This window comes from Sus scrofa, chromosome 1, assembly GCF_000003025.6.
Source record: "Sus scrofa isolate TJ Tabasco breed Duroc chromosome 1, Sscrofa11.1, whole genome shotgun sequence".
NCBI lineage: Eukaryota > Metazoa > Chordata > Mammalia > Artiodactyla > Suidae > Sus > Sus scrofa.
This window is the reverse complement of record NC_010443.5, coordinates 236,996,522-237,023,976: the sequence shown is the minus strand read 5'-3', so window position 1 is coordinate 237,023,976 and position 27,455 is coordinate 236,996,522. Positions and strand designations below refer to the sequence as shown.

The following is a 27,455-nucleotide window of genomic DNA, read 5'->3' as shown; positions in this document are numbered from 1 at the left end:
CTGTTGTAAAATGGGAAGTTTGCTGGAGAATCCTTGGACTTGGGCTCTCAGTTCTCATCCTTGGCTCCTAATTTGGATGCCCTGCTTAGCATGTGACGAAACAGTTGTGCCTTAGAATTTTTAAAAGCAGACACGTTGGAGGCTTGCTTTCTGGAATGTGTTTCTTCTTCCTCCCTGAAGATGCTTAACTAATGAAGCACTGTGGTTTGATTTTTCTTTAAACAGGTGATGATGTCAAGTCTAAAGATTACATTGTGGCCCTCCAGCACCCTGTGACCACTGACATTAAGCATTCCATAAAGATGTTCGAGTTAACCTTGGATGCGCTTATCTCATTTAACAAGCGGACCCTAGTTCTGTTTCCAAATATTGATGCAGGTAATTGCACTCGAAAATGAATGAATGCCACCTACCTTTCCAGTGTGATGTGTCTGTGATGTCTTCCTTTGACTGTCTTTCCTGTCTTTCTCACCTTATCCTTGAGAACCGTTCTGTTCTGAGATACATTCTGATTTTCAGAGGATCACCAATTTTGCATTAGATGGAAGAGTGTGTGATATTACTGTCAATCCTGGTAGAATAGACACTTGAAAGAAAGAAATACTTGAAAAAAAATGCCACATCTCCACTCTGGTTTCATGGTTAGTCTCTTGCCTGCAGTGTTCATCCATGAGAAAATGGAACAGGCAAGAGATAGACACCTTAGAATTGGAAAGAGTATCTCTAGGAATGTAATGATCCTACTGACCACAGTAAAATAGCCATTCTTGGTGTTTCTTGTTCTTTCATTTATGTTAGCTATACTTTAATCATTTTTTTTAATTAAAAAAAAATTTTTTTTTGTCTTTTTGCCGAGGGCAGCTCCCTCGGCAAATGGAGGTTCCCAGGCTAGGGGTCTAATCGGAGCTGTAGCCACCGGCCTGCACCAGAGCCACAGTAATGCAGGATCCAAGCTGTGTCTGCAACTTACACCACAGTTCATGGCAACGCAGGATCCTTAACCCACTGAGCGAGGCCAGGGATCAAACCCACAACCTCATGGTTCCTAGTCGGATTCGTTAACCACTGAGCCACCATGGCAACTCCCAGCTATACTTTTATCTTGAGCTTAGGCAGTTTAGATCTGTGGTCCCCAACCAGTTGATCCTTAGGCCTACCCTGATAGATCACCTCCTAGTGGATGGAACCGTAGTCTCTGGTGTTAGTGAGACCTTCGGTTAATGGTGGAGATATGAGAAATAAATGAGAAACGCCAGATCAGGGCCTGATACTGAGGGAGTTTCAAATACTGGTTGTTGTTAGCTGACAATAACTCATTGCTAAGCTTTTAGGTATTTCTTGGTAGAGGAGGCAGGACCCTTTCACCCTCTTACTCTGAAAGAATCCTCTTGGTGTGGCTGGAGTAATCTTTTCTTTTCTTTTTTTTTTTTTTTTTGGTCTTTTTGCCTTTTCTTGGGCCACTCCCACGGCATATAGAGGTTCCCAGGCCAGGGGTCAAATCGGAGCTGTAGCCACCGGCCTGCACCAGAGCCACAGCAACGTGGGATCCAAGCCACATCTTCGACCTATACCACAGCTCACGGCAACGCCGGATCCTTAACCCACTGAGCAAGGCCAGGGATCGAACCCACAACCTCATGGTCCCTAGTCGGATTTGTTAACCACTGTGCCACGACGGGAACTCCTGGAGTAATCTTTTCTTAACGTTAGAGGGAACAAAGTGGGGTGTCAGTAAGGAAAAAAATTCAAGAGCCCCCAATCCTGGAGTTCCTTGGTAGCTCAGCAGGTTAAGGATCCAGCATCATCATTGCTGTGGCTCTAGTTACTGCTGTGGTGCCAGTTTGATCCCTGGCCCAGGAAATTCTGCGTGTCACGAGTGCAGCTGGAAAAAAAAAAAAACCCACCCAGATTTCATCCAGGTAGTATATCAGAATTTCAAAAACCTCATTATTTATTCTTTTCTAATCCTTTAAAATTTTATATATATATTTATCATATAGTTGTATCTCTTGTTCATTATTCATTGTTGGCGATATTTTGTTTGTAATACACCTGCCTTATTGTATATACTTGAGAATTAGAGATACTTTACCCCTATGAAAGGAAAGGGTCTCAGCAATGCCTGAACCACGTCTGTCACTCACGTCTCCTTCTCACAGGGTTTCTGATAAAATGTATACAAGGAACAACAGGGCAGTGAGCATCAAAGCATCACTTTGTCATGATCTGACCTAGTGCCCAGTTCCCTAATGTGGGATTCTCTGGAGAACAGGGTTAGTGCCTGTGGTTTAGACATAGGGCCAGAGAGACACCTTCACCTGAGCCCAAATCTGAACCTTGGAACAGTAGCACCTTCTGGTGTGCCCTGCGTTACAGTTATAGGTGATAACTGGCATGCTGTGGCAGGAGAAAAGTCACCAGGCCTGCTTAAAGTGGCCAGAGTCCTCTATCTACCTTGCCACAGAGAGAACACATGCAGCCCAGCTTCTGTTAAACCAGTGGCTTCTGGAGTTCCTGTCATGGCACAGTGGAAACAAATCTGACTAGGAACCGTGAGGTTGCAGGTTCGATCCCTGGCCTCACTCAATGGGTTGAGGGTCCAGCGTTGCGTGAGCTGTGGTGTAGGTCGCAGATACAGCTCGGATCTTGCATGGCTGTGGCTCTGGCGTAGGCTGGCAGCTGTAGCTCCGATTGGACCCCTAGCCTGGGAACCTCCCTATGCCGCAGGCGTGGCCTAGAAAAGGCAAAAATACAAAAAAAAAATAATAATAAAAAAATAAGTCACATACTATATAATTCACCCATTTAAAGTTTAATATTCACCAACTATTACATATTCACAGCTTGTACAATCCTTGCCACAGTCAATTTTAGAACATTTTCATCACTCTAAAAATAAACAAAAACAACCTTGTACCACTTAGCTGTAACCCTCTAATCCCTAAAAAGACAAAAGACAACAAACAAAAAAACTGGTGGCTCCTGCCTGGTTGCGAACACTGAGTGGTGGCTGTCCTGCTCTCTAACCAGTCAGACTAGCCGTGTTGCCTCCCTTGGTGGGCAGCAGCCAGGAGGGGTGAATAGTGAGGCAAGCAGCAGAGAGGCCTTAAATATTGTCTCCCCCTCCCGCAATGCATCTGTAACTTTTTTAAAAACTAGGTATTTACAATAAACTATCAGCCACAGTATCAGGATCTCTCTGTGTTTTCTTGGAGCTTAGTCCACATAGGTGGGAGTGCTTGCTGTTCCGTTGAGCTGTTGTTAGTGTAACTGTGACCATAGCTGAGGCAGAGGCCCCCCATCACTTTGGTGTCAGGACCCAGAGACCCTTCCGTTTAGGCCCTCACGGCCTGTCTGGAGCCTCTTAATTGTTGAGGTGAAGGCTTTTCCTGGGAAATGAGTGTTTGCATTGTACAGTGCTGTCTGAAGAGACACAACTGCTGCCGTTTAAAGTTTCTAGATGAGTTGGAGTTCCCGTCGTGGCGCAGTGGTTAACGAATCCGACTAGGAACCATGAAGTTTCGGGTTTGATCCCTGGCCTTGCTCAGTGGGTTAAGGATCCGGCGTTGCCGTGAGCTGTGGTGTAGGTTGCAGACGTGGCTCAGGTCCCGCATTGCTGTGGCTCTGGTGCAGGCTGGTGGCTACAGCTCCAATTAGACCCCTAGCCTGGGAACTTCCATATGCTGCAAGAGCAGCCCAAGAAATGACAAAAAGACAAAAAAAAAAAAAAAAAGTTTCTAGATGCGTTGAAGCAGAGGGCTGACCAGATTTTTTTTTTTTTTTTTAGATATTCATCATTCATGAAAAGATCAGTGATTAAAATAACTATTTCCCTAATACCTGTTAGACGTTTTTACAGGGGAGAGTCTTTAAGTAGGGCTGTACCTGCCAGTGCACAGTGCTCCTTTATCTCATAAGCCATGTAACAGTTCTTTTCATTTTCACAGGGAGCAAAGAGATGGTTCGAGTGATGCGGAAGAAGGGCATTGAGCATCACCCCAATTTTCGTGCCGTGAAACATGTCCCGTTTGACCAGTTTATACAGCTGGTTGCCCATGCTGGTTGTATGATTGGGAATAGCAGTTGCGGGGTACGGGAGGTCGGCGCTTTTGGAACACCTGTGATCAACCTAGGAACACGTCAGATTGGAAGAGAAACAGGTAGTTACCTTGGCTTCTATTTCCACTGACTAGGTTTCATATGTATGTATGAGGTCTTACAAGGTATGCATGCATCCGTGCCGGCATAGGTGTTCATCAGTAAGCGAGTGAGTGAGGTGACTGACCCATTCTAGCCTGAAATCTATAAAGAGCACACCATGATGATCAATTTTTTAAGGCTCGACTTACATCTTTATTGTCTTTGTGATTTCAGAGCCAAGAGTTTCTTAATTATGGCCTTTGATGGCTGTGTTTAAGAGAGAATGTGGTTGAATGGGTTGTAAGTCTACGAATGCAAGTCTTTCATTTTCTTGGGCCCAGGAGAGTCCCTGTAGTCAGCACTTCAGAGCATAGCGGTTCTAAGATGCCTCCTTAGTAACTAAAGTGTAAGTAGGATATTATTAATGAATTTCCTCACTGAGCTAGGTCCCCTTATTAACATTAATTCAAATTCTCCTGCTTTCTACCTGCAAATATATTTCTGTAGCTAGTGAAAAAATGTATATAGTTAATAGAAAAAGAACTGGACTGGAATCAGGAGATTAGTTCCAGCTCTGCTCTTTCTCCTCTTCTTCCTAATTGCCATCCTAACTTTCTGTTATCTTTGAACCTTCTTTCCCTTTGCTTCCCAGCGCAGTTCTTTGCTTCCTGCTTCGAAGAAAATAGAAGCCATTAGATAAAAATGCTTTCAACCTCATTAATTCATTCATTAAGAAAATACATAGAGGAGTTCCCGTTGTGGTGCAGTGGAAACGAATCTGACTAATATCCCTGAGGAGGCAGGTTCAATCCCTGACCTTGCTCCGTGGGTCAGAGATCCGGTATTGGCTGTGGGCTGTGGTATAGGTCGCAGATGTGGCTCAGATTCCACATGGCTGTGGCTGTGGTATAGGCTGGCAGCTGTGGCTCTGATTTGACCCCTAGCAGTACCTCTCTATAGCCACAGTGAAGACAGATGCCTTTTAAATTAATGAAGGTTGGAGTTCCCCTCGTGGCTCAGTGGTTAACAGATCCAACTAGGAACCCATGAGGTTGCGGGTTCGATCCCTGGCCTTGCTCAGTGGGTTAAGGATCCGGCGTTGCCATGAGCTGTGGTGTAGGTTGCAGACAAGGCTTGGATCTGGCGTTGCTATGGCTGTGGCGTAGGCCAGTGGCTACAGCTCCGATTGGACCCCTAGCCTGGGAACCTCCATATGCCGCGGGAGTGGCCCTACAAAAGGCAAAAAGACAAAAAAAAAAAAAAAAAAGAAAGAAAGAAAGAAAGAAAACTGGTGTGCAATATCATTAAAGTCCAGAAAAGAAAGTGTTTCAGGGAGATGGTGTTGAATGCTGCTGAGAGTTCAGATAAGATGGGAACAGAGGACTGAACTCGGGATCTGGCACCGTGCTCTCCTATCAGAAGCCATCTGTGGCATTGCCGTGAACTGTGGTGTGGATCACAGACACGGCTTTGATCCTGCGTTGCTGTGGCTGTGGTGTAGGCTGGTGGCTACAGCTCTGATTAGACCCCTAGCGTGGGAACCTCCATGTGCTATGAGTGTGCTCCCCCCCCCCAAAAAAAAAAAAGGAAGCAGCAACAGTCTGTATTTTCTGTCACCATGCTTAACAAACTCATGCCCCTACATCCTTTCCTTCTTACCTTCTTGTCTTTGGAGGGTGTGGGGTGTTGGGTCACCCCTGCCTGTCTGCTGCTCAGCCTCCCGCCTGTGTCCTAATCCCCCACCCCTCTTGCCTTTTTAAGCACCTATCAGCCGTCTTTTCTTTCTTCATCCTTTAGCCTCCTCATCATTTAAATTTGCCCAGGCTTCTGGTAGCTTAAAGACAAAACAATACCAAACAAACCTTGCCCTGACCCCACCACACCCTTGTCCAGCCATTAGCCTTCTGCTTTTGTCTTCTATAGCCAAGTCTTTTGAGAAACATGTCATTACTACTCCCTCACATTGGTCAGAAAATGTATGGAGACAAAGTGACTACATCAGCAGCCCACTGGCTCATTGACTAACTGAACAGCATGGCCTGACTGGCTGATCGAACCCCTGGCTGAGCAGATGGAAGGCAGGGCAGGTGGAAAGAGTGGATGGGCTGGGTGATCAGATGAGTGGCAAGTGGACAATGGGTTAATTACCTGGTTTATTTCAATAAACAAAAGCTGAATTGACTCTCTTTGGTGATAAAGGAACCTAGAGCCCTTCAATATTTGATAGACGGAAATCTTGCTGAGAGTGCTTTAAAAGATACAAAGAAAGTTCTCTCCTAGAAGACTTGTTTGAAATCTTCTGGATGTCAGGGCTAAATCTAAGTGCAACAGACTGCTAATTTCTGTATTTTTTGGTTTTCCCCACTTCTGAATCATTGTAATGGCACTGGATTTACCTAGGGGAGAATGTCCTGCATGTCCGGGATGCTGATACCCAAGACAAAATATTGCAAGCACTGCACCTTCAGTTTGGGAAACAGTACCCTTGGTGAGTGTATACTTTTTTTAAAAAGTGAGTTAGGGAGTTCCCGTTGTGGCTCAGTGGTTAATGAATCTGACTAGGAACCATGAGGTTGCGGGTTCGATCCCTGCCCTTGCTCAGTGGGTTAAGGATCCTGCGTTGCCGTGAGCTGTGGTGTAGATTGCAGACTTGGTTTGGATCTGGCATTTCTATGGCTGTGGCGCAGGCTGGCAGCTACATCTCCGATTGGACCCCTAGCCTGGGATACGCCATATGCCGCAGGAATGGCCCAAGAAATGGCAAAAAGACAAGTAATAATAATAATAAATAAAAAAGTGATTTACATAGTGGTGGGGGTGGGGGCGCCTCCATTATCCAGCTGTGATCACTGTCATTCCATATCCCTAGGGGTCCCTAGCTGCTGGTGAGACAGGGCTCACTAATATACCCCCTGTTATTCTACCAAGGGTTCCATTGGAGAATCATTTGTTTATCTCAGTTAATTTATAGCACTTCTGCTAGGAAGTACTGCTGTAGCCTACTCTGAATTTCTATAAATATTAAAAAGTAAAATAACTGAGTTTTTAAAGAAATAGTACAGTTTGGAGTTCTCGTCGTGGAAACGAATCTGACTAGGAACCATGAGTTGTAGGTTCAATCCCTGGCCTTACTCAGTGGGTTAAGGATCTGGCGTTGCCATGAGCTGTGGTATAGGTGGCAGATGCCGCTCAGATCTGGTGTTGCTATTGCTGTGGCTGTGGTGTAGGCCAGCAGCTGTAGCTCTGATTAGACCCCTAGCCTGGGAATGTCCATATGTCACAAGTGCGGCCCTAAAAAGCAAAAAAAAAAAAAAAAAAAAAAAAAAAAAAGGCACAGCATTTTAATTTAGATGGTCATCCTTTCTATTTCAAATTAAAGAGATTTTCTGGTATTTTAACACTTTTTTCTGAAAATAACTTTTTCCCCACAAAAGAAAAGAAACTAAAAAAGCAAAAAAAAAAAAAAAAAAAAAAAAATAGTACTGTCCCAAACTGTGAAATTTTCTGAAATTGGCTTAACAAAGATAATTTTTCTTTGATGAAACAGGCATTTTGTTAGTGGTATTTCCAGCTGGACATAGTTGTATTTCAATCAATAATGATATTAGAGGAGTTCCTTTCATGGTGCAGCGGAAACGAATTTGACTAGGAACCATGATGTTGTGGGTTTGATCCCTGGCCTCACATAGTGGGTTAGGGACCCGGCGTTGCTTTGAGCTGTGGTGTAGGTTGCAGAAGTAGCTTGGATCTGGTGTTGTTTTGGCTCTGGCGTAGGTTGGTGACTGCAGCTCTGATTGGATCCCTAGCCTGGGAGCTTCCATGTGCCTCAGGTGCAGCCCTGAAAAGATGAAAAAGCCAAAAAAAAAAAAAATGGTATTAGATACTCCATTGATAACATGAAGGTATTTAGTTACAGTGTTGTGGAAGAGATCCAGATGTTACTTTAAAAAGGAGACGGATAAATTACTTATTACGTACGTATTACCTAAAGTTTCAGATTCCATTAAAACCATGTCCTCAATATAATTTAATATGTACAGGAGATGCATTTAATTTAATTGACTTTTTGGATCTTGCAGTTCAAAGATATATGGGGATGGAAACGCTGTTCCAAGGATTTTGAAATTTCTCAAATCTATTGATCTTCAAGAGCCACTACAAAAGAAATTCTGTTTTCCTCCCGTGAAGGATAACATCTCCCAGGACATTGACCATATTCTTGAAACTCTAAGCGCCTTGGCTGTTGATCTTGGTGGGACAAACCTCCGAGTTGCCATAGTCAGCATGAAGGTAAAATAACTCCTAAGGCCTTAACTTTATATCCCATAGGAAAAGTTGATTTTTTTTTTTTTTTTAAGTGTGGTTGGAATGTAGAACCAGAAACTGATAAAAGAGCCTGTAATCCTTTGGCCACCGGAGTGATTTTTGGATCCATTTCAGTGGTTGCCTCACTATTTTACTAAGAACATTGTAAGGAGGAAAAGTCTCAGGGATTCCAAGGTAGTAGCCTTGAGTCAACTCTGGGGAACCCATTAGGTATCAGAGGAAGCATACGCCACCCAGGAGACGTGAAATTCTGTACTCGGTAACAGTTTGGAGCATGGAGTATGCTGCCTACTATCCCTGTCCAGGGCGGGGATCTGCAAATGGTGAAAGGAATTGCTTCTCCTCTAGAACATGATTTTAGTGGAGAACTGCCTACCTTCAGTCTCCTAACCAAATCATCACCATATGGACAGAGCCTCTCTAACACACCAAATTGTCCCTGTTCAAATGATCTCTGATGACTCAACAAGGAAGGATAAACCTCCCAGAAAAATCTTTGTTCGAAACCTTATAGGTATAAGAAGGCACAGGAGTCCATGAGAAATAGCAAGGGTTTTAAACAAAACAAGGTTGTTGAAATCCAATCGAAGCAAAACAAAACATGATTTTATCTGGTGAAGCCCAAAGTCCTCCTTTAGAAACACTTTTTAAAAAGTCGGAGTAGGGAGCTCCCTGGTGACAGAGCAGCTAGGGACTTGGTGGTGTCACTGTTGTGGCTCGAATTACTGCTGTGGCATGGGTTCGATCCCTGGCCTGGGAACTTCCACATGCTGGTGGCGTAACCCTAAATAAATGAATAGATATTCCTAATAGAATATTTTCTCAACATGAACATGACGTATATTCCGTATCAGTGGCCAGCACGCTCTGGGGTGGCATTTCTAGAAGCATTCCCATTAAAATCAAGAGGAAAAGATGGATTTTTCTGCAACATTATTTAACTTAATTCTCAAAGTTATAAAGGGGGTAACGCAAGGAACAGACAGAAATGGCACTTGTGGACGGGGTAAAACAAAGTACATTATTTATGGACAATATGAATAAACCAACAAGCTTATAGAATTAATAAAACAATGGGGAGTTCCCGTCATGGCGCAGTGGTTAACGAATCCGGCTAGGAACCATGAGGTTTGGGGTTTGATCCCTGCCTCACTCAGTGGGTTAAGGATCCAGCATTGCCATGAGCTGTGGTGTAGGTCACAGACGTGGCTCGGATCTGGCGTTGCTGTTGCTGTGGTGTAGGTTGGCAACTACAGCTCTGATTCAACCCCTAGCCTGGGAACCTCCATATGCCTCAGGTGTGGCCCTAAAAAGCAAAAAAGAAAAAAAAAGAAAATACACACACACACCCAGCTCCAGCCCATACTAATTAGATGCTGGCCAGGTGATTCTGGTGCACAGTGAAGGCTGAGAAGCACAATAGGTTTATTTTTAATGACAGTCATTAGTGAGCTTTAACCCCTGTAAGTGGATAAAAATCCGTTAATAATAGAAGAATGGAAAAAGATCCTGTTGAGAACAACAACAATCTAAACCAGAAAACCATGTAATATTGATAAAGAAAATTAGAAAACTACTATAAAATATAAAGACTTGAAGAATATCCTGGGAGTTCCATTGTGCCTCAGTAGTTAATGAGCCCAAATAGTATCCATGAGGACGCGGGATCAATCCCTGGCCTCACTCAGTGGGTTAAGGACCCAGCATTGTCTCGAGCTGTGGTGTAGGTCGCAGACTCAGTTTGGATCCTGAGTTGCTGTGGCTGAGGTGTAGGCTGGTGGCTACAGCTCGGATTAGAAACCTTTGTATGCTGCGGGTATGGCCCTAAAAAGACCGAAAAAAAAGAAAGAAAGAAAGAAAAATATCCTGGATGGGAATGCTTGTCAGCACTTTTAAAGTCAGTTGTAAGTTTAGCATAATTTCTGTCAACATTTCACTGAGGTTTATTTATTTATTTACTTTATTTTCCTTACACTGTACCTGCAGCGTATGGATGTTCCCAGGCTAGGGGTTGACTCAGAACTGCAGCTGCCAGCATATGCCACAGCCACAGCAATGGGGGACCCTTAACCCAGAGTGAGGCCAGGGATCGAACCCATATCCTCACAGACACTATGTCAGGTTCTTAACCCTCTAAGCTACAACAGGAACTCCTCAGTGAGGTTTTTCAAAGCTGAACAATGTACTGAAACTTACTGAAATAATGCAAGAAGAGCAAAGGAAAAAATTTAAAAGCAAGAATAATTGGGACTATCCCTGATTGGTATTAAAACGTATCACAGAGCCCAGTAATTTAAACATCATAGTATATACCTTTATTGGCTTCATTATGGGATAAGCTTAACGATTAAAGCTTAACGACTGAGAATATTTATTTGATTGCTTCAGTATATAAACAAAGACATTTTGTCAACCTAAAAGAGTAAAATATGACTTTTTAATGAAGATTCAGGTGAGCCAACACTGACCTTATGCTTAAGAGAGGGGCACATCTGGGTGGCTGTGGAGTTGTCACTGCTTCAACGGCCATATGCCAGCCTGGCTTCCCAGGAAACGACGTGGGTGTGTCCCAGGGCTGGCCCAAGCCAGACAGTGTCCCCCTTGCCTAGCAGTCATCTAAATCAGCAGCACTGTCCTAGAGCAATGTCTGATCGACCTTGAAGAAGGGCAAAAGAGTCACCGTCTGCTTCTTAGCTAAGACCAGTGAGACACATCTGGTTTTCTCTTTTAGGGTGAAATAGTTAAGAAGTATACGCAGTTCAATCCTAAAACCTATGAGGAGAGGATTAATTTAATTCTACAGATGTGTGTAGAAGCCGCAGCAGAAGCTGTCAAACTGAACTGCCGGATTTTGGGAGTAGGTGAGATTGTGAATCCCACATCCAAGCAATGTTCATTTTAATGCACAAAGTTTGCTGAGCTGTGATGCGTGACGGAACGTGCAGTCACTGTGTGTGTAGGTGGCTCCAGGTCCTGGAGCGGGGCCTTCCTGGGACCCCAGGGAGCACTATGGGAGAAGCAATGATGGCACTATCTGTCTAGGGGGAGCTCCAGGTTTAGCTCAGAACCGCCTCCGTTTCCTTGCAGGCCCTGGTAATGTTTTTCTTAGGAGATCTGGGCTGAATTCATTTATGTTGCAAGCCCAGAAAGTCGGCACACTTTTCTAAGGTGGCTCATTGGAATTATTTTCCTTGTGTTTGTGGTGGAGCTCAGGCATTTCCACAGGCGGCCGGGTAAATCCTCGGGAAGGAATTGTGCTGCATTCCACCAAACTGATTCAAGAATGGAACTCTGTGGATCTCAGGACCCCCCTGTCTGACACTTTGCATCTCCCCGTGTGGGTAGACAACGACGGCAACTGTGCTGCTTTGGCAGAAAGGAAATTTGGCCAAGGAAAGGGCCTGGAGAACTTCGTGACGCTTATCACAGGCACAGGTAAGAGGAGTAGAAGGCTGCCTCAGGAGCTCGAGGGTGTGCACCACTCAGCCAGGCAGTTGACACGTCTGCTTTCACGTCTGCTTTCGCTTTGGCTTGAGTAGAGCCTGAAAGTGAGAGCTGAGGGCCCGCCCAGTTCCTGGAGCCACCTACACACACAGAGCTTGTGCTTGACTCTGTGCCGCATCTGCGGTCTTCTAAATTCCCAGGAACTTGTCAGAGCTATTCAAGGCCCCCATTCCCCAAAGCTTCTCATTTCTTGGCTTTTTTCAATTTTTTTTTCCACGTTTTATTTATTTATTTATTTATATTTTTTTGGTCTTTTTGCCTTTTCTAGGGCCGCACCCGCAGCATATGGAGGTTCCCAGGCTAGGGCGCGAATTGGAGCTGTAGCCTCCGGCCTATACCACAGCCACAGCAACTCGGGATCCATCCGAGCTGCATCTGCGCTGCATGTCCAGCTGCTTCCGCAACCTACACCACAGCTCCCGGCAACACCAGATCCTTAACCCACTGAGTGAGGCCAGGAGTGGAACCCGCAACCTTATGGTTCCTAGTCAGATTTGTCAACCACTAAGCCATGACGAGAACTCCACGTTTTAATTTTTTTATTAAAGTACAGTTGATTTACAGTGTTGTGCTGATTTCTGCTTATAGAGCAAAGAGACCCAGTCACACATATACATACAGGCTCTTTCTTATATTATCTTCCTTTATGATCTATGCCAAGAGACTGGATATAGTTCTCCGTGCTACACAGTAGGACCTCATTGCTTATCTATTCTTTTTTTTTTTTTTGGCTTTTCTAGGGCCGCTCCTGCGGCATATGGAGTTCCCAGGCCAGGGGTCTAATCAGAGCTGTAGCCACCGGCCTATGCCAGAGCCACAGCAATGCGGGATCCATCCGACCTGAATCTGTGCCCTGTGTCCAGCTGCTTCTGCAACCTACACCACAGCTCACGGCAATGCCAGATCGTTAACCTACTGAGCAAGGCCAGGGATTGAACCCACAACCTCATGGTTCCTAGTCGGATTCATTTACCACTGCACCACGACAGGAACTCCTCATTGCTTATCTATTCTAAGTGTAATCGTTTGCATCTATTACAAATGATTACACTTAGTTTCTTTTTTTTTTTTTTTTTTTTTTTTTTTGGTTGTTGTTGTTGTTATTGTTGCTATTTCTTGGGCCGCTCCCGCGGCATATGGAGGTTCCCAGGCTAGGGGTTGAATCGGAGCTGCAGCCACCAGCCTACGCCAGAGCCACAGCAACGCGGGATCCGAGCCGCGTCTGCAATCTACACCACAGCTCACAGCTCACGGCAACGCCGGATCGTTAACCCACTGAGCAAGGGCAGGAACCGAACCCGCAACCTCATGGTTCCTAGTCAGATTCGTTAACCACTGTGCCACAACGGGAACTCCTACACTTAGTTTCTATTACAAACTCCCTGTCCATCCCACTCCCTCCCTTCCCCCCCTTGGCAGCCACAGTCTGTTCTCTCTGTCTCTGAGTCTCTTAATGTTTTGCAGCTTCTCATTTCTCATTCCCCAGCTTTTCCTCCCACTCCCTTTGGTTAATACGTCATTTGCCCCAACTGTGGTCCAATGCCCTGGCAGCAGAGACCAAGAAATATACTTTGCTTTGAAATGTTTTTGACACGCTGTGGTAAATGGAATGACTGGCTTACAGGACCTGCTCTCCCCAGTATTCTGTGATAGTCTATATGGGAAAAGAATCTGAAAAAGAATGGATTGTGGATAACTGAATCACTTCATGGTATGCAGAAATGATCACAATACGGTAAATCAACACTACTTCAATAAAACTTTAAAAAATGAAAAAAATACATTTAAAAATGTTTCTGACAAGTGGCCCCTGGGTAGCTCCCTCTGCTCTCAGAGAGTTCAGAGGTGGGTGAGAGAAAGGCAAGCCCTCAGAGCTGGCCCTCCAAGAACTACCGCAGTCTTTGAGAATAGGGTTTAGTATTGGCATCTGTATTGGGCATGGAGTCTGATGTTCAAAGCCACTGCCAAGCTGAGGATGAGGGTAGCGGTGATGGGACCAGAAAATGCCAGAAATCTCCTATTAAGATTCAGCTGTTTTTTTCCTAATTAGTCCCTTGGTCATGGTAAACTTTCTCAGAGTTGCAAAAAAAGTTGATTCTGCCAGTTTATTCACTGCTTTGGTGGAAGGATGGACTTTTGGGGTTCTCTACTCTGCCCCTTTTGCTAATATCCCAATTTTTAAAATTTCTCAAATGAATTTATCACGTCTGTAGTTGTATAATGACCATAACAATCCAATTCCACAGGATTTCCATCCCATAACCCACGCACATCCCCCCACCCCACAAATTGTCTCCTCCAGAGACCATAAGTTTTTCAGTGTCTGTGAGTCAGCATCTGTTCTGCAAAGAAGTTCAGTCTGTCTTTTTTTTCGTATTCCACAAGTCAGTGAAAGCATTTGATGTCAGTGTCTCATTGTATGGCTGACTTCACTTAGCATGATAATTTCTAGGTCCATCCATGTTGCTAAAAATGCCAGTATTTTGTTCCTTTTAATGGCTGAGTAATATTCCGTTGTGTATATGTACCACATCTTCTTGATCCACTCCTCTGTCAATGGACATTTAGGTTGTTTCCATGTCTCAGCTATTGCAAATAGTGCTGCAATGAACATCGGAGTACATGTGTCTTTGCGAGTCATGGTTTTCTCTGGATAGAAGCCCAGGAGTGGGATTGCTGGATCAAATGGTAATTCCATTTTTAGTTTTCTGAGGAATATCCATACTCTTTTCCACAGTGGTTGCACCAATTTACATTCCCACCAACAGCGTAATAGAGTTCCCTTTTCTCCATACCCTCTCCAGCACTTATTGTTTGTAGACTTTTTGATGATGGCCATTCTGGCTGGTGTAAGGTGGTACCTCAGAGTGGTTTTGATTTGGATTTCTCTAATCATGAGTGATGTTGAGCATCTTTTCATGTGTTTTTTGGCCATGTGTATGTCTGCCTTGGAGAATTGTCTGTTTAGATCTTCTGCCCATTTTTGGATGGGGTTGTTTGTTTTTTTGGTATGGAGCAGCAGAAGGTGTTTATAAATTTTGGAGATTAATCCCTTGTCAGTTGATTCACTTGCAAAGATTTTCTCCCATTCTGTGGGTTGTCTTTTCGTTTTGTTTAGGGTTTCCTTTGCTGTGCAGAAACTTTGAAGTTTGATTAGGTCCCATTTGTGTATTTTTTATTGTCCATTTTTATTTTATTTTGTCTTTTTTTGCCATTTCTTGGGCCGCTCCCGCGGCATATGGAGGTTCCCAGGCTAGGGGTCGAATCGGAGCTGTAGCCACCGGCCTACACCAGAGCCACAGCAACGTGGGATCCGAGCCATGCCTGCGACCTACACCGAAGCTCACGGCAACGCCAGATCCTTAACCCACTGAGCAAGGGCAGGGATCGAACCCCCAACCTCATGGTTCCTAGTCAGATTCGTTAACCACTGCGCCATGACGGGAACTCCCCATTTTGTTTTTTAACGGAGGAAACAGATTCATCTAGTAAGTGTATGAGGCAGCACCTGATCCCATGTGTGCCTGACTTCAAAACTTGTTTGCTCTTAAACTCCATGTATACTGCCTCCCTCCACGAAGCTCATGCACTTGTCTTAGGTTCATGGCAATTTTAGCAAGCTTGGATATCATTTCCTAGTTCAGAGAGTAATAACCTGCAAATTATAGGGGCTGGTGTTAGGGAGTAGGTGCCACAAGAAGTAAGAGATGGCGGGACAGGAGGTCCCATTGTGGTGCAGTGAAAATGAATCTGACTAGGAACCATGATGTTGTGGGTTCGATCCCTGGCCTTGCTTAGTGGGTTAAGGATCCGGCGTTGCTGTGAGCTGTGGTGTAGGCCAGCAGCTGTAACTCTGATTTGACCCCTAGCCTGAGAACCTCCATATGCCAAAGGTGTGGCCCTATAAAGAAAAAGAAAAAAAAAAAAAAAAGAGAGAGAGAGATGGCAGGACAATTCCAAAATGTAGAGCCTGTTAAGGCAAAATGCCCTTTACTCTTTAGTAATGCCTCAACTCCATAACAAAAGATAGTCATTGATATTCATAATTATAGAATCATAGTTTGTTTTTTGTTTTTGTTTTTGTTTTTGTTTTGGCTGTGCTTGTGGCATGCAGAACTTCCTGGGCCAGGGATCAAACTCAGCCACCATATCGGCGACAAGAGTCCCAGTAATGGCAACACCAGATCCTTAACCTACTGAGCCACAAGGGAACTCCTGAATCACAGATTTTTAGACATGATGGTATTAAGTAGAAGCAAAACTGTATTTTGTATTCTCTAAGAAAAGAAGTGATACATAAGACCTTTTAGATTGTCTTTAGTTTCCCCCAAAAGCAGAGCCTGAGACAGGGATTTCGGTGGGGGTATTTTATTTTGGAGGTGATCCTGAGAGGCAGCAGCGAGGAAGTGGGAAGAGTGAAACAGAGCAGGAGAGACATCGGAGGATGCATTATCAAAATTGCCTTTAAGGTACTGGGGGTTCACGCAAACCAGAACCTCCCAGGAAGCCTGCCCAGTACCATCCAGAGTTATCTACTTAATCTGCTGGCTCCAGCCTCTCTTTGGTTGAGGGTTACCTCTGGGCAGTGTGCTTGCATGGCTGTCAAGCTCGTACCTATGTGTTGGAGAAGACTTTGGTGAGAACGGCAGCCGTGTGTGCCTGAGGTGGTACCCTGCCGTCGCGAGGGGAGTCTGAGCTTGCAGGGACTGTCTGCCACAGTCATGGCAGACATGAGCCCATAGCGAGCCAAGCAGATACAGGGCATCGGAAGACCAGCTAAAATTATTTCCATCCAAAATGGGAGTTCCCGTCGTGGTTCAGTGGTTAATGAATCCGACCAGGAACCATGGGGTTGCAGGTTTGATCCCTGGCCTGGCTCAGTGGGTTAAGGATCTGGCGTTGCCATGAACTGTGGTGTAGGTCGCAGACACGGCTCGGATCCTAAGTTGCTGTGGCTGTGGTGTAGCCCTGTGGCTACAGCTCCGATTCGACCCCTAGCCTGGGAACCTCCATATGCCATGGGAATGGCCCTAGAAAAGGCAAAAAAAAAAAAAAAAAAGATTCCGGATAATGTTCTGGTTCTTAGTGCATTTCAGCTGTCTAGGAAAGTAGACACTCCACAGAACCTTACATCCCAAAGCCTTGTAAGCGGAGGAGGCATTGCCACAGCAGTTTTTTGTTTCAGGTGCAGAGCCACCTCAGTGATTGTCATCTCTCCCTGTAGGAATTGGCGGAGGGATCATCCATCAGCATGAACTGATCCACGGAAGCTCCTTCTGTGCTGCAGAGCTCGGCCACATTGTGGTGTCCCTGGATGGCCCTGACTGTTCCTGTGGGAGCCACGGGTGTATTGAAGCCTATGCCTCTGGAATGGCCTTGCAGAGGGAAGCCAAAAAGCTACACGACGGTCAGTTTCTTTCAGCTGAGGAATTCAATCCCAAGTACTTCCCAGTACATGTGCCAAAGAGAGCGGATGGCTCAAGTCAGAACTTGCAACCTTTTCACTCCCTAGAGGAAAAGCGGGGTTCCCTCATACTGCAGCTCAGAGACTTCTTGGACCTGACCTGTATTAACACTCGTAGTCTCCAGCAGTGAAGGTGGACTGGGGTCTTGAGCTTCAGGACAGCAGGGGAGATTTCTTTGTTTTTTGTTATTATTTTTTTGCCTTTCAGAGTTGCACTCGTGGCATATGAAGGTTCCCGGGCTAGGGGTCGAATCAGAGCTACAGCTGCCGGCCTACACCACAGCCACAGCAACATGGGATCCATGTTGGGAACCTACACCACAGCTCACAGCAACGCCAGATCCTTGACCCCCTGAGCAAGGCTGGGGTCAAACCCGTATCCTCATGGATGCTAGTCGGGTTCATTAGCTGAGCCACGATGGGAATTCCAAGATTTCTTTCATTTTTGTTGTCTTGGCCCGTAGCACAGGTTGGGTGAGTCCTTAATACAGATTTTGATGGAGAATTAAATGGATGACAGTTTTTGAACTCTGAGAGATGGATTCATTACAGCTATTTCTGGATATGTTAGAAAAGTCAGGATGTAGGTTAGTCCAGGGCAAGAGGGAGTCATTTAATGTCATTACAACATGATGTGTCAAGTGCAGTGAGAATGATGGCCAGGAAACTTAGATCCATGTAGGAAGGACACCAGTGTTCCCTCCCCACCCTCTCCATACAGGGAAGGGAGCATTAGGGGGCATCCTGGGATTTGAGAGTCAGAGGGTAAATGGAATTAGCGAGGCAAAGGTGGATGAGCAAGAGAGCACTTCCAAGCCCAGGAAACAGTGGTGTTGGTGCATAAAGGGTAAGGCTGGGTATAGTGCAGCTAGAAGTAAGCCAGGACCAGCAGCTAATGGAGTAGCTGCTGAAAATTTTTAGGGAAGACACAGATCAGAATTTTATTTTATTTTTGTCTTTTTGCCATTTCTCGGGCCAATTCCACAGCATATGGAGGTTCCCAGGCTAGGGGTCAAATTGGAGCTGTAGCTGCTGGCCTATGCCACAGCCACAGCAATGTGGGATCTGAGCCGCATCTGCAACCTACACAACAGCTCACAGCAATGCCAGATCCTTAACGCACTGAGCCAGGCCAGGGATTGAACCCGCAACCTCATGGTTCTTAGTCGGATTCATTAACCACTGAGCCACGACGGGAACTCCCACAGATCGGAATTTTAGACTCTTCACCAAACTGTAACCTGTGTTTTCTGGTGCCAAAATGGTAGCTGAGTGGAGGATGGCTTTTAATGACATTGCTAGCATGACTTGCAATTTTCTGAAAGTGCTCCCTTTGGATAACTTTGGGGTTGGGAACATTTGTGGAGGAACTGAGTTTGGCAGGTGGTGGCTGGGAACCAGGGGGACATCCAGGTGGTAATGGATAGGAGGCAGCTGGCTGCAGGGGGCTGCTGCTCGGGAGAGGTGAGTGGGCCCATGGTGGGGATGTGGAATCCTTGGCATTGAGGTGGTCATTCAGCCTGTGAATGAGACTTGGAGGGAGACAAGAGTTAAGAGTGGCATCCTCTGAAACATCAGCAGGGCAGGGAGGAAAACCAGGAAAGGGTAAAGTCACAGGAGCCAAAAAGGGAGTGTTTCAGGGAGACAGTAGTCAGCAGTGTTAAGTGCTAAGTAAGAGAAAACCAGAACAGGTCATTGGCTTTGACCATGAGAAAAGACATCATTTGAAACCCTGAAAACACTGAATTTTTTTTTTTTTTTTTTTGCTTTTTAGGGCCGCACTGGCAGCATATGGAGGTTCCCACGCTAGGCGTCAAATCGGAGCTGTAGCAGCCACAGCCACAGCCACTTGGGAACCGAGCCTCATCTGCAATCTACATCACAGCTCATGGCAATGCCGGATCCTTAACCCCCTGAGCAAGGCCTGCATCCTCATGGTTCCTAGTCGGATTCCTTTGCACTGTGCCACAACAGGAACTCCCCAGTGGTGATTTTTAACCTTTCTTTTATCCTCACCCCTGCTAAGAAGCCTGAACGATTAGACACTTTTTCCTAATCATTCTACCCCATGATACTATAATACCACAGATATGTTGTTTATCCGTTTATGAACTGTCTGTCCGAAAAGGCTAAGAATTTTTTTGCCTCCAAGAACCAACTTTCACCCCCCACCCCCCCTTGGGGGTGAATGCATGTCTGAAAGAAGTTCAGTCAAGGAGTTCCTGTCTGACTAGTAACCATGAGGTTGCGGGTTCGATCCCTGGCCTTGCTCAGTGGGTTAAGGATCCGGTGTTGCTGTGAGCTATGGTGTAGGTCACAGATGGGGCTCAGATCCCGCGTTGCTGTGGCCCTGGTGTAGGCCAGTGGCTACAGCTCCCATTAGACTCCTAGTCTGGGAACTCCACATGCCGCAAGAGCGGCCCTAGAAAAGACAAAAAAAAAAAAAAAAAAAAGTTCAGTCAAGTAGTGGGAACAGGAGCCTAACAACCCTGAGTTAGAAGAGGGAGGAGGCATGGAACCTGTGAGCACATACAGATGGAAAGGAGACGGGGAAATGGAATTGAGGGTTGAGAACGCAGGAGAGGGAAGGGTGGTGGAGAAAGGCTCAGGAGGGGAAAGAGATGAGCGGCAAAGCCTGGGTGGAGGGTGCAAGAGGGGGAAGCAGCGAGGCTGTGCAAACACAGACCTGTTTGCAAGCAGGTGCAGAAAAGGAGGGGCGTTCCTGCCTGCAGGTATCCTTTATCTGAGAGGTCAGAAATAGCGAAATCTTTTGGTTGTGGAGGCGGGGGTAGAAGGTTTGAGGAGATGAAGGCTGAGAAGGGGCAGTGAGTGGGAATGGTGGGAGAGAGAGTGGTCAGAGCAGCTGTGAGGGATCCTGGACGATAGGAGACCACCGCGTGGTATCTAGGTACCCTCTGCTTGGTTGGAATCATCTCCCATCAGTAACAGCAGCTTGATCTGGGTTGGTAACTGGCAGAGTGAGGGGCAGAAAGGCAGAGACTGTAGATAGCAGAGATTATCTACCGTTCATTTAGCATTTACTGTGGCCAGCACTTAACTGAGTTCTTGATGTCATTTTCTCATTTAATCCCTAAAAGAATCCCGCAAGGGTAGTATAATATTACCCCGGCCTTCGAAGTGTGTGGAGGGGACGTGACATGGACAGGGTAGTGCGGCCAGTGGTGGCAGAGCTGGCAGCTGAACCAGGTCTTAAGCACTGCTGCACCTTCCTGCCCTGTTGGACCCTGGCAAGTAATGCAGCTTCACCTTGGGACAGATAAGGAGGGAGATGACGGCAGAGGAGTTCCAGTAATTTGGGATTTGAAAAAACGCTTCAAAACTCTGTTTCATACGGAAGAGAGGAGTGAGGGAGGCTCTGGTCCAAGTTGAGGGTTTTGCCGTTAGGCAGCAAGAGGGCAGCAGAGGCCTGTGGCAAAGGTACGTGGATGGGAGGGCTCGCTACCCACAGGCACAGTTGTGAGCTTGGCCTCCCCACAGGGCGGCCACAGAATGACGGCTGCTTCTCACTTCTGCTTAAACAGAAGACCAGCTCTTGGTGGAAGGGATGTCCGTGCCCAAAGACGAAGCTGTGGGCGCGCTCCATCTCATCCAAGCTGCGAAACTTGGCAATGCGAAGGCCCAGAGCATCTTGAGGACAGGTGAGCATGCAGCACTGGGCAGCTCTGGTGAGCGGCTCGGGGTTGGGGGGGAGCCCTTAGATGCCCAGCTGCCCTCAGGACCAGTGCTCTGGAATGTCTGTCCGAAAGTAATTTCTCTTTCTTCTTTTTTTGCATTTTAGGGCTACACCGGCATATGGAGGTTCCCAGGCTAGGGATCGAATCAGAGCTACAGCTGCTGGCCGACACCACAGCCACAACAGTGCGGGATCCGAGCCGTGTCTGTGACCTACACCACAGCTCATGGCAATGCCGGATCCTTAACCCACTGAGCGAGGTCAGGGATTGAACCCGAATCCTCATGGATCCTAGGCGGGATGGTTAACTGCTGAGCCATAAAGGGAACTTGCAGTAATTTCCTTACTTACTGAGACAAGCAAAAGTCTAGAGCCATACCACCCTGAACGCGCCCAATCCCATCTGATCCCTGAAGCTGAGCAGGGTCGAGCCTGGTTAATTTTGGATGGGAGACAAACAAAAGGAATTGCATTGAAGGTATTCAGCAGCATTGCCTTTTAAAAATTTTATTTACTTATTTAAAAGTATATTGATTTACAATGTTGTGCCAATTTCTGCTATACAGCAAAGTGACTCATTCATACATATGTATACACACATACACATTCTTTAAGGGAAAAAAAATACTATTTTCCATCATGGTCTATCCCAAGAGCTCTCATGGCAGGACACATGAGTTCCCAGGGAGGTGTGGGCTCCTCAGGTGGCGCTCAGTTGCAAGGCTGTCCACCTTGGCAATCTCTGGGGGGACTCTTTGTTTTTGTTTTACGACTGTGCAAAAACTACTTGTTCATTTTCTGGGAATTTAGAGAAATAGAGAAGAGTGAGAAAAAGTATCTTTTGGCTTTACCATTTAGAGATATCAACTATTAACATTTCCTTCCAATCGGTTTTTTTTTTTAACATAGATCACATAGTATAGTACATAAATAGTTTTTTACCCAGCTTTTTTCATTTCAAAGTATCCCATGACCATCTTTTCATCTTAAGGATAAGTCATAAATAGCTTTAGAAGTACAGCTTCTAAGGTAATGCAAACGAACTGTTCCTGGCTGGTGCTCTTTTCACTTCCTCTTTGACTTTTTTCTTTCTTTTTTTTTTTTTTTAATGGCTGCAGCCACAGCATATGAAAGATGCAATGTGGGATCCTTTAACCTACTGTGCCAGGCCAGGGATTGAACTCATGCCTCCACAGCAACCTGAGCTGCTGCAGTCAAAGTCTTAACCTACTGCACCACAATGCAAACTTCCCTGTCGGGCTTTTAATTTGGCTCTCTCCTAGATTTTTTTTTTTTGTGCTTTTTAGGGCTGCACTTGCAGCATATGGAGGTTCCCAGGAATAGGGGTTGAATCGGAACTACAGCTGCCAGCCTACACCAGGGCCGCAGCAATGCGAGATCTGAGCCGCATCTGTGACCTACACCACAGCTCATGGCAATGCCAGATCCTTTACCCACTGGGCAAGGCCAGGGGTCGAACCTGCAACCTCATGGTTCCTAGTCGGATTTGTTTCCACTGGGCCATGGCAGGAACTCCTAGAAACTTTTTTTTTTTTGCTCTGCCAGGGATTGACCCCATGCCACAGCAGCTCCCCAAGCTGCTGCAGTGACATCACCAGATTCTCAACCCACGGCACCCAAAAGGACCTCCACAACTCATTGTAATTTTTGTTTTCCTGTAGCTGGAACAGCTTTAGGTCTGGGGGTTGTGAACATCCTCCACACCATGAATCCCTCCCTTGTGATCCTCTCTGGAGTCCTAGCCAGTCACTACATCCACACTGTCAAAGATGTCATCCGCCAGCAAGCCCTGTCCTCGGTTCAGGACGTGGACGTGGTGGTTTCGGATTTGGTGGAACCCGCCCTGCTTGGCGCCGCCAGCATGGTCCTGGACTACACAACACGCAGGATCTACTAGGCTTCCCGGCAGTGGACATGGACCGAGACTCAAGAGCTCCTTGGCGGAATCAGGTTGTCTTCTAGATGAGCATTTCTTAAAAAAGCAAATTTGGTACTTAGATTTGTTATTTGGCAGGTGACTTTGGCAGGGATGTTGTTGCTTTTAGTCTCCTTTTCCAAAGTCCCTCTCTTCCCAACCCCCATTTTTGTAGCTGCTGCTCTTTCTGGGGTCCTTTCAGCTCAAACCTTGGAAGGACCAGTCACCATCTTCTGTACCAAAAGGACCTGCAACAGTAGATGAGGAAGCCTTAGGACGCTGCTTTCCAGATGTAGTGCTTAGACCTACAGGCCTTGCTGGGGTGTGACCTTGATACCAGCGTTTGGCTCATTAATCCTTCTTCCTCTGACCCTAAATTCAGGACACATAAATGGATCGAGTCAGGGAACAGAAGGAAATCGCATCATGAAAGGCTTATGTAAACTTTGTAAAGACCGTTTTATCAAGGTATTTTTTTTTTTTTACAGTGCACCATTTGAAAAGCTTTGACATACGTACATACCTGTAAAACCATGACCACAATTAAGACTCAGATGAACTCTTCCACCCCCACGTGATACCTGTCGAAAGATGTTATTTGCTAGTACTCTTGCAGAACCTTGAGCAACTTTAGACCAGGGATCTGAGTTACAGTGGCCTTATTGACCTTGTCCTTACCTTCTTAAGGACAGCTGAGAAGCCACTAAGACTTAGAGCCTCTGAAAGATTAGCCTTCCCAGGAGTTGCCACTGTCACGCAGTGGGTTAAGAATCTGACTGCAGCAGCTTGGGTCTCTGTGGAGGTGCAGGTTTGATCCCTGGCCAGTCACAGTGGGTTAAAGGATCTGGAGTTGCCATACCTGTCGCTTGGATTCAGTCCTTGGCCCTGGAACTTCCATATGCCACAGGTACAGCCATTTAAAAAAAAAAAAAAAAAAAAAAGATTAACCATCCCCAAAGAATCTTTGCTCCTGAAAAATAGACACCTATCTCTTCAATAGCTTCTCATACTATGTGGAATGTGACCCTAGCGTGTTGATTAAAGCCGTGTTTGTTGTGTGTCAGACCTAGAGGCCACATCTGTGAATCTGGATTCTGGCTAAGTGAGATTCCATGCTCGCACTGGTGTCAAGTTACAAAAGCCAAGGTGCTTGCTATAAATATCAACCTGGAAGAAATACTAATAGCCACCATTTCTTAAGTGCCTACTGTGTGCCAGGCTCTGAACTTGGTGCTTCATATACATTATTCTAAATTCTTACAATGAATAAGGCAGGTGTTTTTAATTCCCATTTTATAGAACCCCAAACTAAGTTTTTAAGTGGCACGCCGAAAGCCATGTGGCTAGTCTGAGACACCGTTTGATCTGGGGTCCCTCTGTGCTTTTTCTGCTACGCCACACAACCTCTACTCATATCAAAAATTTTCAAAGTGCAAATATATTCAGATTTACTCCAGGCTACCAAAAGCTTTCACAAGAATATCTCATTAGCAGATGAAGTGTTTTATCCCTGACACCATCTCTCAGTGGTGAAGTGAATCATATTTCTGTAGGATGTGGAAATTTTGCCAGTGCCGTATTTGGTCTAGTGACAGATTTTTATGGGTACTTTTTGATGATGTAAAAAAGCATATGCATATGTTTTCCAGATTGTTATTTTAGGAAAACCTGAAGGTTTCTATAACACATTGTTTCAGTGTTAGCATATAAAACAATCAAGATTGCATTTGAAGTATTTCCTTCCTGGTGGGTTAATGTGAAAAGATAGGTTGATTGACTCCTACAACTCTATCAACTCTGATCATCTCCAGGACCTGGTTATGGTTGAAACATTCCACGTCGATTCCTGGGAAGGAAGCTATCTGGCTTGGCTTCTCAGTGTCTGGCGCAAGTTGGTGTACTGTGAAGGGGCATTAGTCATTGTGTTGTGTAGACAGTTGTGTTGCTACCAAGTTTCACACCAAATATTTGGAAGAATGGTATTGAATCTAAAGCCAAATCTTAGTTTTTATTAAATTCGTGGAAAGGCTAATATATTCCAACATAATTATTACATATAATTAAGTGATCACATCTTAATTTATTTTAATGTACATATGTTACTATTCTGAGCCACATTCTAAAGAAAAAATAAATGTCTTTCCTTGTGGAAATTCCGACATTTTTGTATTTTGTTTTTGTTCTTAATTAACTCATTAGCTAAAAGCATTTCCCTTCCCCGGAGGGATTTATTTGTTGCGCTGCTTACTTTTTGAAGGTCATGTAACTTCTGTAAGGCATTTAATATGAACAACTCCCCCCAAAAAACCTTTGATCATAGAAAGCATGGGTATATAACTTTAAAATATATATATATATTGCAAAATGATCACCACCCTGTCTAGCTAACATGGTTACCATACGTAGTTTTTTTTCCTTGTGATGATAACTTTTAAGATCTACTTTTATAGCAACTTTCAAATATGCCATGTAGTGTTAGCAACTGTAGTAACCAGGCTGTACATTTTCATGACTTACTCTACAACTGGAAGTTTGTACCTTGAGGCCCTCTTCACTCACTGCATCCACTTCCCCATCCCCTGCTTCTGTCAACCATCAATCTGGTCTCTTATCTATGAGCTTGGTTCTGGGGGTTTTTTTAGATTCTACAGAGAAGTGAGATCATATGGTATTTGTCTTTCTTAGTCTGACATTTCACTTAGCGTAATGCCCTCAAGGTCTGTCTGTTTCACAGGTGGCAAGATTTTTTTTTTTTTCCTAGTCTTTTTAGGGCTGCACTCTCAGCATATGGAAGTTTCCAGGCTAGGGGTGGGACTGGAGCCGCCACAACCATAGCCATGCTAGATCTGAGCCACGTCTCCAACCTACATCGTAGCTCACGACAACGCTGGATCCTTAACCCACAGAGTGAGGCAAGGGATCAAACCCACATCCTCATGGATATTAGTCAGGTTCATTACTGCTGAGCCACAGTGGAACTGCCAAGATTTCATTTTTTTTTATGGTTGAATACTATACTGCTGTATATATACTTACACATTTTCTTTATCCATTCATCCTTTGATGGACATTTAGGTGGTTTTCATATCGGCTATGTAAATAATGCTGCATAAAAGGGTGCTGTATCTTTTTGAGTTGATGTTTTTCTTTTCAGATAAATACTCAGAAGTGGAACTGCTGGATCATATGGTAGTTCCATTTAAAATTTATTGAGGGACCGCTATACTGTTTTCCATAGTGGCTGCACCAATTTACATGCCCAAACAGTGCACAAGGTTCCCTTTCTCCATCACTTGTTATTTCTTATCTCTTTTATAATAGCCATTCTAACTTTTTTTTTTTTTTTTTTTTGGTCTTTTTGCCTTTTCTAGGGCCGCACCCATGGCATATGGAGGTTCCCAGGCTTGGGGTCCAATCGGAGCTGTAGCTGCCAGCCTACGCCAGAGCCACAGCAATTCAGGATCCGAGCCGCATCTGCAAACTGCACCACAGCTCAGAGCAACACCGGATCCTCAACCCACTGAGCAAGGCCAGAGATCAAACCTGCAACCTCATGGTTCCTAGTCAGATTCATTAACCACTGAGTCACGACGGGAACTCCTATAATAGCCATTCTAAGAAAGGTGACATCTCATTGTGGTTTATCCAAAAAAACAAAAAAATTTTTTTGTCCTTTTTAGGGCTGCACCTGCAACACAGGGAAGTTCCCAGGCTAGAGGCTGAATTGGAGCTACAGCTGCTGGCCTATGCCACAGCCACAGCCATGCCAGATCCGAGCTGCATCTGCGACCTACACCACAGCTCATGGCAACACCAGATCCTGAACTCACTGAGGAAGGTTGGGGATTGAACCCATATCCTCATGGATAGGAGTCAGGTTCGTTTCCACCCAGCCACCATGGGAACTCTTGATTGTGGTTTTGATTTTTATTTTCCTTGATGTTTATTGATGTTGAGCACCTTTTCCTTTACCTATTGGCTTCTTTGGAAATTGTCTCTTCAGATCTTCCGCTTATTTTTAAACTGGACTGTTTTTATGCTATTGAATTTTAAGAGTTCTTCATATACGTGGATATGAACCTTTATCAGATAAATGAATTGCGGACATTTTCTGCCTTTCAGTAGGTTGTTTTTTCATTTTGTTGATGGTTTCTTTTTAAACTTGATGTAGTCCCACTTATTTTTGCTCTTGTTGCCTTTGCTTTTGATGTCCAGTCCCCAAAAATCATCACAAGATGGATGTCGGGGAGCTTACTGTGTGTTTTCTTCTAGGATTGTTACGGCTTCAGGCCTTCCAGTCAAGTCTTAAATCCATTTGGAGGTGATTTTTGTGTATGGTGTAAGGTAATGGTCCAGTTTTCCCCATACCATTTACTGAAGTGACTGTCCTT

General features: G+C 45.1%; 1 protein-coding gene across 5 annotated transcripts in view; it reads left to right on the top strand.

Annotated features, from left to right (window-relative positions):
* The window catches only part of GNE (glucosamine (UDP-N-acetyl)-2-epimerase/N-acetylmannosamine kinase), a 67,066-nt gene extending 41,843 nt beyond the window's left edge, over positions 1–25,223 (top strand). For 3 of the 5 annotated variants that reach the window (XM_021083984.1, XM_021083990.1, XM_021083986.1), the window contains exons 4-12: positions 226–378; positions 3,948–4,160; positions 6,541–6,628; positions 8,220–8,430; positions 11,198–11,327; positions 11,680–11,901; positions 17,195–17,377; positions 20,977–21,093; positions 22,811–25,223. In XM_021083984.1, the coding sequence (XP_020939643.1) occupies positions 226–378; positions 3,948–4,160; positions 6,541–6,628; positions 8,220–8,430; positions 11,198–11,327; positions 11,680–11,901; positions 17,195–17,377; positions 20,977–21,093; positions 22,811–23,046 (1,553 nt within the window). In that variant the 3' untranslated portion in view covers positions 23,047–25,223. 5 annotated transcript variants of the gene reach the window in all.